The 12,383-nt window shown below is 41.4% G+C and overlaps 1 protein-coding gene across 3 annotated transcripts in view; it reads right to left on the reverse strand.

The window, feature by feature from the left end:
* Positions 1 to 464: 464 nt before the first annotated feature.
* si:ch211-195b21.5 (chromatin-remodeling ATPase INO80) overlaps positions 465 to 12,383 on the reverse strand; it is a 48,588-nt gene continuing 36,669 nt past the window's right edge. For 2 of the 3 annotated variants that reach the window (XM_037681058.1, XM_037681042.1), the window contains exons 5-8: positions 10,532 to 10,593; positions 10,348 to 10,444; positions 10,142 to 10,260; positions 465 to 1,670 (exon numbers count right to left, since the gene is read on the reverse strand). In XM_037681058.1, the coding sequence (XP_037536986.1) occupies positions 1,167 to 1,670; positions 10,142 to 10,260; positions 10,348 to 10,444; positions 10,532 to 10,593 (782 nt within the window). In that variant the 3' untranslated portion in view covers positions 465 to 1,166. The remainder of the gene's footprint in view (positions 1,671 to 10,141; positions 10,261 to 10,347; positions 10,445 to 10,531; positions 10,594 to 12,383) is intronic. The other variant, XM_037681050.1, reaches the window with a different exon arrangement.

Raw genomic sequence — 12,383 nt, forward strand, 5'->3', positions numbered from 1 at the left:
GCCTTAATTGGCCTCCAATTCATTGGCTGAGATGAAGAGGAGTAAAAACAGATGTTCAATAATTTGCCTATCAGTTACAAACCTTTAAATAATGTGCTACGAACATTTCTGACACTGCTTGATAATTATAGCAAGTTGGCTTTTTGGTTCTGAACGTGCTAAATCTGTCTTTGGTAAGCCTGTCACACTGAATGACAAATAAACTACTGATTCCAGCTTCTGAACAAAGATTTTCCCAACATTTTCATCTACAACTGTCAAAAACTTTACAATATGAACTCGTCATAAACACACAGCCCGTTAATGTTTGCAACTGTCCATTATTGTACCTGGTTAAACAAAATCATGACTGTTCAGGTCTTGAACACAGTACAAATACATAGTTTGGTAGTTATGACGAACATTGTGCAAGATCATTGGAGCACTTGAGCAACAACTACTGAACTTTAAATAAAATGTGTGCATTTCTGTACAACCTTTTTATTTACAAGGTCACCAAGTGATACAGTCATGTGTCAACCTGGATTTTAGATTAAAATCTAGACCACAAGAAAAATTTATAAGACACATTTTACACTTTACTACTACACTGTTGGTCCTGTAAAAAAATGCATTTAAAAAGTTAGCGGTGAGGATCAACTAGACAAAAAGCAATCACTGGTTTTCTTCAAACTTTTATAGTTTTAGAAATTTGAAAAGAGAAGTGAGAATACTTGAAACATGTCAGGTATCAACATATTCCTGTGAGAAAAGGTTCTGATTACCACAAAAGAAGGAAAATTACATTATGGGAGAAAGTTCATGCAGGCCTACTAACCAAAAGCCAGATGAGAACATTTAAACTCGTGCTGATGTATGAAACCAGTCCAAGATGTATTTAGGTGCAAAGATCTTCCAATTTTACAAGCACACAATTCTTGATTCTCATTTTTAACACCCTGCCCTGAATTAAATGTATTCAGAAAAAAAGAGGGCTTTTATAGACAGAAAAACTTTCCAACATGTCAGACTGTAAATTAAGTTCTTCAGTTTATCGCAGCATCAAAAACCTACAACCAAAACAACAGTTTTGTTCAGTGAAACAGTAAAACTAAGACCTAAAGGTTTCTAAACCTAGGTAACAAACACATGCTAACACTGTTCCAGGATTAGAAAAATGACAAAACTTAAGATTTATCCTTTCCTTTCTTCTTCTTCTTCTTCTTCTTTTTCTTTTTTGGGTGTTTTATGTCAATTGATTCGTCATCGCTGCTGTGGCTGCTGGCATTTTCATTGTGTTTATCTTTGCTGTTTTTGGAGGATTTATTCTTGCTGTCTGCATCTTCAGCTATGCCTTCCCTGCTCCCCGATACAGGGAGCTCCTCGTTTTCCTCCTTGGTTCTGATGGTTTGAGGTGGAGGGGTCAGTCCACGTTTCACTGTAATCAGCATCCTCTCCTTTTTCAGTTCTTCTTTTAGGCAAATGTTTAGCGGCCCGGTCCTGTCGGCTTTGTGAGTTTTCTCATTCCTCTTGTTGTGCTGGAGGTTTCTGTCATTCCTGGAAGTTGCTGAATCTTTATGGTGACTGTAGCGGCTGTGATCTCTCCTCTCAGAGCGTTGGCTACTGGTGTTGCTGTGTTTGTGCGAGTGTCCTTTGCCATCTTGAGAATGCTTGTCCAATTTTTCTTTCTGCTAAAAACAATAGGGGCAAACAAAAAACATGTTACAAACCAAAATTAATAAAGCATCAACTCTGCAATTAAGTTAAGTTGTAATAATTTTCCAACATCAAAATTAAACCGTATTATAAAAGGGTGCCAATGGATAAACACGAAAACATAATCATTATTATTTAAGCCAGGGGTGCCCACATTTATTCATCATGCAGCTCCTTTTAATTAAAATGACCAAGTCAAAGTGATCTAGCTACTATAAGGACCCGTTTACACGATTTCAATGTTTATTAGGGGGTAATAAACAAAATATGAGCGAGTGTACACAAAAATGTTGTAGTTTCTGTGTCAGTCGGGTTGCCAGATAAGAAATAATGAACTATTGTAGTCATTTTAAAATTATAGTATTTTGACCAAAACTGTCATATGTGCTGGGTCAAAATATTCTAAGATGAGGTGTGTGTTGTGTTTGTTGAACAAGTGCACAGAAAAGGAGAGGGTAAATAAGATAGTTTAAATTTATCTGGCAACCCTGATGCAGAGCTCAGCTGTAGTCATCGCACATGTAGCGTCTGCATGATCACTGTTATGTCCAAACTGGTGAATACACTAACGTCTCTTTGGACCCTGGATTTTATTAGTTTTGCTCCTACATGCTGAAAAAGGATGAGTGGCACAAAAACACTCTGTTCTCAGCCATTTATTTATAATTGTTGTTAGTGCAGGAAAACTTTGGACTGCAGCTGCCTGTAATGCACATGCGCAATTTCACACTTGCGGAGCATTTCACACTTCCGAGGGGGGTTCTCCTGAGAATCTCCACTACAAAGGATGAAGACTGTTGTTGTGTAAATGAATGGCTGAACCTCAGCAGAAAGGCTGTGATTTCCGTTGTGTAAATGGGACCTCAGACTGGCTGCCATGTAAGTCAATCAAGTGACAAATTTCATAGTGAGGATGGATGATAGGCTGACGTCTATTTTTTAATGCCATGTGGTCTACCATAATACCTTTGCGATTGACCGGTAGATTGCGATCGACATATTGGGCACCCCTGATTTAGGCATTATTCTTCCATTTTTGTTTCGATTTCCAATCAGCTACTCCTTAAACTTTGGAAACTCCCAAAATGTCAAATGTGGTTTGATAAGGAATATAGAGCTATGACTTTTGATATCAGTGCACAATTAGACTGTGTAAATAAAATTATTAAGTGTCTAACTTGCCACATATAAATTGGAATGTTGTCAAAATAAGTAAATTAGAAGTACACCGATGTCCCGTCACTGATGGATTTGAATAGTGAATGTTTGTAGTTTTCAAGATGTGTTTTTCTGGATTGGAATTGGACAAGAAATGCAAGTAATCCTTAATGTTTTTGGTACTAGATATTTAAGTGGGTAGGCGTTACATTGCATCTAAGAAAAACGAGGTAGGTTTTTATTTTCTTGTTCGAGGCAGCGCAGAGTGATAGATCTTGGCAAGTGGAGGGAGCAATTTTATCCACAACCAGGTGCAATGAAGAAGCCAAGAGGTGGTCAATGCCCATCAGAAATTTATCTTGGGCCACCCATGTCATTTGAGGAAACTATACTTTTAAGCAATATAAAACTATAAAGCATAGTTTTGCCAAATGATTGGGGTGGCTTGTTCACATATGTACATGATGGACACCATGACACGTGTGAACAAGCCACCCTGACCACATACGTATATGATGGTGTCCATCTTGGAGTTTGACATGACAACTCAATTTTTGATAGGAACCTTTCACAGCCACAAACCAAAATGGAAATCAGTACCTCACTTATTTTTTAAGTTATCATGTTCACACTATTCACAGACAGATGAACAAAGGGAATTTCCAATTCAGACCAAAAAAAAACCTGGAGCTTTGCAGTTCAGACTTCACAGTAGAAACATCACTTGAAGTTTAGCCAAATCACAGAAAGCTGGACTTTACATGGCCGATATAAAGTAGCAGTTAGGTACATTAAATTGTTCCTACACAATTACAAGTTAAATTTTATGACTTTTTTTAACGACAAAATGTTTTACTTTGTGTGATGTCAGAAATTAATTTTTAAGTTGTCCAAACTTTCCAAAATTTTTGGCAATGAAAATATTTTTATCCCAACAGAGTTTACAATTCTTACACAATTTATCTGTCGAATTGTGGAGATTTTTGTCTTCTGTAACTTAGCTGCATCTCTCACTACTTATGGACAAAAAGTTTTCTGTCAAACAACTCCAGAGTGCCACTTGTAGCAGCTTTAACATTTCTTTTGATTTCTTTTTACACTTGTTACAGTTCATACATCAAAATTTACTTTACATATTCTTCCATTAGGTAATGTTATTAAACAACATGGGATAAATTTTCATTGATATGATGATGATAAACAATTATATTTGTCCATTAAACCCGATGAATCTAATCAGCTACTTAGACTACAAGCATGTCTTAAAGACATAAAAACCTGGATGACACTTAATTTTCTGCTTTTAAACAGACAAGACTGAGGTTGTAGTTTTTGGACCTGAGCAGCTTAGGAATTAATTTTTCAGTGTTTCTCCCTCCTTAGATGGTATTAATCTGTCCTCCAGCTATAATGTTAAAAATCTTGGTGTTATTTTTGATCAGGACATGTCTTTTAACCTCCACATTAATCTTCTTCCACCTGCGTAATATCACTAAAATTAGAAACATCTAAAAATGATGCAGAAAAACTGGTCCATGCATTTGTCACGTCTAGACTGGACTATTGCACTGGTTTGTTATCTGGGTGTCCAAATACTTCTTTAAAACGTCTTCAGTTGATCCAAAATGCTGCTGCCAGAGTCTTAACTGGAGTTAGTAGGAGAGATCATATTTCTCCAGTTTTAGCCTCTCCATTGGCTCCCTGTCAAATCCAGAATTTAAATCAAAATCAACAAAGTCCATGCTTAATAATCCAGGTATACAATCCAACAATTTTCAGTCAGGTCATTGTGTTCTGTGTTTCCTTGACCGATGAAGCCTTCTGGATGGAAGGTGAAACGTTTCAGCACAAAAAAAAGAATCTGTCCAGAAGACCTGACTGAAAATTGTTGGATTGTATATCTAGATTATTGAGCATGGACGTTGTTGGTTTTTAACCAGTTTAACATGATTGTCGACGACGGCCAGCACCGGAGGAGGGGGCGTGCCAAAGACACCATCTTAGCACCAACATAACTGGTTTGTTCCACTTTGGAGTAAGCTGTTGGGGAAAGAATCAGTTTTGTGTTGTGTGTTTCCTTGACTGATGAAGCATTCTGCATGGAAGGTGAAACGTTTCAACACAAAAACAAAGAAACTGTCCAGATGACCTGACTGAAAATAATTCAAAATCCTACTTCCTACAAAGCTCTCAACAACCTGGCTCCATCTTATATTACAGATCTAATTGTTACATATTTTCCTAACAGACCACTTCGCTCTCAGACTGCAGGTTTACTTGCAGTTCCTAGAGTTTCCAAAAACAGAATGGGAGGCAGATCTTTCAGTTATCAGGCTCCTCTCTTGTGGAACCAACTTCCAATCTCTGTCCGTGAGGCTGACACATTATCCAGTTTTAAAACTAGGCTTAAGACTTTCCTTTTAGTTAAATCCTATAGTTAGTTTCGGCTTGGGTTTCCTGAGCTGTCCCTTAGTTTTGCTGCTATAGGCTTAGACAGCTGGAGGACAAACTGACCACATTTCTTCACTCTGCTACTGTCTTTACTTACTCTGCTCAACTTGTTTTGTATTTGTAATTATTTTTTTTTTATTGCTTTTTGATGACACGATGTGAAATAACATTATTTTATGAAGTGTCCTTTAGCCAGGCTGTCAGCATGGTTTATCTGACAAGCGGCCCCATCACACACACTCATCACGAATGAGCCTTTTTAAGGTTGTTTTTCATTCACTGTCAGCGGTGCCGATACGCGCTCCCGCGGCATGAAAGCGCGCACGCAGCTCTCAGCGCCCGCCGTTCACGTCAACGTTAACGTGAGACCGCGGTACGAGCCCAGCAACGTATCTCGCTATCGGCAGGAGCGACACACGTTTTTTCATCGCAGTGGTGTCAAACGCGCGCTCCCGCGGCGTCAGCAGCTTCCCAAGCCTCACAGCAGCTCTGCTCTGGCATCCTCGAAGAAGGTTCTCTGAATTAATACTGCAGCTCGTGGAATCACTCAAAAGTTCACGTGACTCGCAGCCAAGAATGAACGTGTTTCTGCAGACCGAACCAGTGGTAACCTCGCTCCACCGATGCCACGCGCTGCTTCCTGACCGCACCAGTGCCAACGCGCGCTCCCGCGGCGTCAGCAGCTTCCCAAGCCTCACAGCAGCTCTGCTCTGGCATCCTCGAAGAAAGTTTTCTGAATTAATACTGCAGCTCGTGGAATCACTCAAAAGTTCACGTGATTCGCAGCCAACAATGAACGTGTTTCTGCAGACCGAGCCAGTGGTAACTTCGCTCCACAGATGCCGCGCGCTGCTTCCTGACCGCACCAGTGTCAACGCGCACCCCCGCGGCAATCCTGGCTTAAGGCGTCGCATGAATGAGGGCGCGCACACACGACTCTTCAGGGCACGTCGGCTCATACGTGCACCCGCTTCCCGAGCGTTTATACGGAGCAGCTGCACACAACGTGAGCACAACACAGATGAGCTGCTTCCCGCAGCATCAGCAACACACAACGTTTTGCATGCTCGGGGACGCGCGTGTTTTTTCTTTCTCACTCAGCGCGCTCCAGCTCACATCAGCATGCATGTGAGTTTCACAGCATAAATGCGTGCCTGCTTTATAACTTATAAACGGATGGCAATGAGCGCGCGCTCCAGAAGGATGGGCGAACTGTTTTCATCCGGGGATTCACGCTGCAGTACAGCTCAAACCCCGGTGTGGAGGAACTCTGTGACGTTTTTTCTGTCATTTCTGAACAGATCTCGTCCCCTCTCGAAGAAGCTCAGGAAATTCTGTTTTAAATGTAATTTCTAGAGTCTCAGAAGGAGAGGAAAACGCAAGGTCCCTCTCTCATCACTTCCTGGTCCCAATGAACTGGAAAGATGAGATTTATTCTAGATTGTCAATTTCTGAACTGTGAGAAACATTCCATTATGCACCTGAACTGCTTTAATTCTGCTTATCTGGACACCTGCTGCTGCTGAGCAGTTTGTATAGACAGGTGGCAGCAGTGCAACTCACGTGAACCGGTTGAGTGATATCAGCTGTTTTCCGTCAGCAGACCTACGTCACACATGTCAGTTTCTCACAGAGGCACACACATTTAACAAGCTGTGGGGCCGCTGTGGTTTTCCACACAGCAGCTCATTTAAATGTTTTTGGAGTGTCGCACGGGTTCTTTGAATGTGACCTCAACACTGACCTTGAGCTGCAGAATCATCAGGGTTTTTTGATTCACACAGACAGCAAGTGACTGTTGCATACATACTGGCAGGAGATGTATGCGCTCAACCCATGTGCCACATTGTGAGACAGATGCTGTGTGGGGCACACTCAATCTGCTCTCCATTCGAGTAGGGTACATCTCATGTATTCCGAACAAGGGGCGGATGTGATGTCCAAAGACGGTCCTTTGCGGCACGGGGACCTGGGACCTTCCACCCAGAGATATGGCTCAGACACGGTAGAAATCCTGCCAGCGCCTGTGGACGTGTAGCAACACGAGAGAACGCTCAATGTCAATTATAATTATCGTGGAGCCACGGGACGATCCACCGCTGGGTGGACGTGCCTGCTCACAGCCTGTGGTCGTAATGCCTTTTCACCTTCTTCTCTCCCTCTGATATCACGGTTTTCTGAACCGAGCTCAGGAGGAGGTACTGGCAGCTCCTCTGACCCAAGTGTGTGAACGCATCATGGTTCCCAGGCCTACGACATGTTATCGGGGTGCTCGTGGAACCTGCCGTGGAGGGAGGACGCTCTCCTCCAGACGGGAGGAACGATCAGGAATTAATCAGAATAGGCCAGCACCTGTGGTCTGGCCGCTGTGCGGATCTTTTTGAGGAGATGGTTTTCTCTCAAGATGTAGTGCGTACGATTCAGGAGTCACGTGTTGCAACCACCACAGCGCTGTTCACATCAAGTGGTCAGTTTTTTCAACGCTGCTGTACAGAGAAAGGCGTAGAGGCCACTTCATGTCCACTGGACGACATGCTGTCCTTTTCTGCAGCAGTCGATGGACAGAAATCTGGTGTCCAGCACGATTATCATATGCTGCAGCCAAGTTTTCTTCTTGTCTCAAGTTGTCGGAGACAGAACAACCTTTAATCATCCTCTGACGGAGCATTTTGTCTCAGATTGATATAGCAGCTGTGGGCCTGTTTGTGACACGAGAAACGCTCAGTGTCAATTATGCGTTTCTCTGAGCCCACGAGACGAACCACCGCTGGGGGTGGATGCGTTTGCCCACAGCTCATGGCCCAAAATGCTTCTGTACGCGTTTTTCTCCACCTCCTCTGATTTTACGGTTCTTTCACCGAGTTCAGGAAGAGGGATTGACAGCTCTCCTGGTGGCCCCGAACGCGTGAGCGCACCATGGTTCCCAGTCCTGCAACGCCTGCTGTTGGGGTGCCCGTGGAAACTGCCGTGGAGGGAGGACGCTCTCCTCCAGGCAGGAGGAGCGACCAGGAGTTACCCAGAAACAGGCCAGCACCCTCCCAACGACACGATCACAAACCACTGCATCGACCTCTCCGCTCTAACCCTGTCAGAAAAACAGAGTCACTAATCTGGGAGTGATAATGGACCCTTCCCTGAAGCTTAACAATCATGTAAACATGATTGTTAAATCATGTTTCTTCCAACTGAGGCAGCTGTCTAAACTGAAGCCCATATTATCCAAAAATAACCTAGAGACAGTAATACATGCATTCATTACATCTAGGCTTGATTACTGCAATTTGCTCCTGTTTGGCATCAGTCAGACCTCCATTGCATGACTACAACTGGTCCAGAATGTAGCAGCCCGATTTTTAACCAGTACAGGCAAAAGAGAGCACATTACACCAGTTTGGCCTCACTGCATTGGTTACCGGTTCACTTTCAAATCCAGTTCAAAATACTCATGTATGTCTACAAATCACTGAACAGTTTTGCCCCCCCCTCATCTCTCTGATTTGCTACAACCGTATGTCCCACCGCGTTCCCTGAGGTCAGCGGACCAGTTGCTCCTCACAGTTCCAGGAACTCGTCTTAAGCGCAGAGGTGACAGGGCCTTCTCTGTAGCAGGACCAAAACTTTAGAACGAGTTATCTCTGTTTGTCAGACAGGCCCCCTCCCTCTCGGTTTTCAAGTCCCATTTAAAAACTCACTATTATTCGGTGGCGTTCAACACAAGATGATCTGTGTTTTGAACCTGTATGCTCCACACTGGTTTGTCGTCATTATCTGCATCATTTTTATGTCTATATTCTGATTTACCTCATTTTGTATATTGCTTTGTGTGTTACCTGTTGTTTTGTCTGTACAGCACTTTGGTTGTTCTTGTCGCTGTTTTAAGTGCTCAATAAATAAAGTGGTATGGTATGGTAAAAAAAAAAATTTAAATGAAAACTTGTGTTTTGTTCTTTTAAGTGATTAAAATGACAGCTTTTAATTAGGTAGCTTGCAACAATATTCACTATTCTTTATTATCTTTCCATTGTGTTGCCTTATAACATGGAATTCAAAAGTATTTTATATTTAATTATAAGTAATGGACCTACAAAAGATACTCGAGATGGTTTAAGATAAATGGGGAAATCTTTATTTTAACAAATATAAATTGACAAATAGTACACACATATCTATTCAACCCTCCAAAAATCACTACTTTTAGTGCCTCCTTTTGCACTAGTTACTGTCACAAGTTATAAGTTACATCTCCACGAGTTTAGCACATCTAGTAATCACTATAATTTGTGTTAATTCTTTATAACCAAACTGCTCCAGCACTTTTGAAATGGATCTGTGCTGCTTGTATTCAACAATCGTTAAATCAAATCAGATTCTCCGCTGAACTGAGGTCTGGACTTTAACTGTACAATTCCAGGACATTTAATGATTTCTCCTTAAACCACTGGGTTTCTTCAGCGATGTGTTTAGGGTCATTGATCTGCTGTCCCAGACTCAAATTTCTGGAAGACTCAAACAGATTTTCCTCAAGAAGGAAGAATAATGCTGCTGCCACCACCATGTTTTATTGCAAGTGTGGTTTGCTCATCATGATATGGCGTCTCTATGACCAACACAAGTTATTAAAATGTTGCAGTTTAATGGAAAATGTTGGAAAATTTTATTGTTGCTTTGTCAAATAAATGTTCAATATGCACCCTCAACAAGCCAAACAAACTCATCCTGGTCTGACTCTGTCAAACTGGATCAAGAAAAGTGCAGCCAATTTAGCCATTTACACGCACATCAAAAACAAAACAAAAAAAAGAATATTTAGAACAACATACAGGCAGTAACTACTCACACTCTTGGAGTTGCTATGCTGGTGAATCTCCGCATGTTTCTCAACAGAATTAAAATCTCCAATGAACTCTTCACACTTCTGGCAGTAAAACCCAACTATTGGAGACATAAAACCCATTCCTGCAAACAGACAGAACACCAGTGAAATAAAAAGTATGAGATGTGGAGGAAAATAAGAAAAAAAAAAAAAAAATAGAAGTCTGTTACCATCCTGTTTTAATATTCCCTCCAATTCTTTTGCCAGTGATTCCATTTGTCTCATTATGCCTTGTTTTCCTCTTTTTGCATCTTCACCATCATTTGACTAAAATACCATTTGGAAAAAAGTTAAAAACTTAGGACAATTTCATATTTTATTTTATGATTATCATGTTACTTGGACATTTCTTACCTTCTGTTTGTCAGATGAAGTTTCAGGTTGTCCACTGCTTTTAATCCGTTTTTCATTTGTCACTGATTAAGGGAAACCAAAAACAACAGATTATTATGTATTTTCAACTTAAGTCTGAAAAATAAAAAAAGATGAATCATAAGAATGAAGAAACCAGTCACTAGAGAGCACAAGCCAGTGTATCTCTTGTGCCAGCCCAGGTAAATGGTGAGTTGTGTCAGGAAGGGCATCGGACGTAAAACACTTTTGCCTAACTATTATGCGAGTTCATCAAGTGTCACCATAACAGATTGGTCAAGGCACGGGTTAACAACGACCGGCACCAGTGATGTTGACAAACAGGGTACTGATGGAAATTGTGCTGCTGTTAGTCGAAAACCACGAAGAGGGAAACATGTCAGGAGACGGAGGGAGAAGAGGAAAGTGAAGAATGTAGAACTGAGGGTTGCAACTCTAAATGTAGGGACAATGACAGGCAAAGGTAGAGAGCTGGCTGGCATGATGCAGAGAAGGAAAGTAGATGTTTTATGTGTCCAAGAGACCAAGGGAAAGGGCAGCAAGGCTCGCAGCATTGGAGCAGTTTTTTTATTTTATTTTATTTTTTTTAGATGGCCTCCCTTCTCCCCTTACAGCCATCCTCTCCACACCATTATTATGAAATATTTATTCTAGTGACTATCTAGTGTAGGTTTTTTTTTTTTTAATAGGATAGAAAGAAAGAAAAAACAAAGTAAGACTCCAAAATATAAGAAATATACACAAAGAGAGCACACGGCAAAACTCCCGGCCACTGTCTGTTCACCTGCAAAGAACATGACAAAACACAGCAACAAAATACATGTGTATAAAGAACTTAAAATATTCATGGCTTTGCAGTAAGTTTCCATAAATATATATGCCCATACCTTCGCCTATATACATACATACACATGAATATACATTCATATACATATCTATATATCTATATATCTACATATAAAGCCTACATAAGCATCCCTGCATCTATTCGTGTGTGGTTGTGAGCATGCATAAGTGTATAAGGCTTCTCTAATAGAACATTTAATAGTAACTGTGAAGCAGCAGAGACCCGACCCTCAAGACCAGAGGCAGACAAAAAAAGGGGGACCAGAGCCCAAGACCCCAGGAGGGACCCCGACCGCGGAGCCCCCAGGGCCACCCACACAGGACGAACCACTCACCCACCCCCCAGATCAGACCACAGGGGAGAACCGGAAGATCCCCATTTTTATGCATTGGAGCAGAGTTTAAACTGTTTTACCATGGTGTGGATAGAAAGAGAAAAGGAGTAGGGGTGGTCCTGAAGGAGGAGTTGGCAAAGAATGTAATAGCGGTAAAAAGAGTGTGAGTGATGTGTCTGAAAGTAGAAGATATGAAACTAAATGTCAGTCGTTGTGCTCCACAAGTTGGATGGGATGTGGAGGAGAAAGATACATTTTGGAAGGATCTGGGTGAAGTGATAGAGAGTATTCCCAGGGAGGAGAGAGTGGTGATCGGAGCAGACCTGAATGGACATGTCTGTGAAGGAAACAGAGGGGAAAAAGTGATGGTAGGTTTGGTGTCAAGGAAAGAAACCAGGAAGAATAGATGGTGGTGGATTTTGTCAAGAGAATGGAAATTGCTGTAGTCAACACATTTCCAAAAGAGGGAGGAACACAGAATGACTGACTGAGTGAAGGAAGGAGTATGCAGGTTGACTACATTCTGTGTAAAAGAGGAAACCTGAAGAAGATCAGGGACTAGGGCTGGGTGATATCTCAATATTTGTATGTATATGTATGTATGTATGTATGTATGTATGTATGTATGTATGTATGTATGTATGTATGTGTGT

Source organism: Nematolebias whitei, chromosome 1, assembly GCF_014905685.2.
Source record: "Nematolebias whitei isolate Nwh7 chromosome 1, NemWhi1, whole genome shotgun sequence".
Taxonomy (NCBI): Eukaryota; Metazoa; Chordata; class Actinopteri; order Cyprinodontiformes; family Rivulidae; genus Nematolebias; species Nematolebias whitei.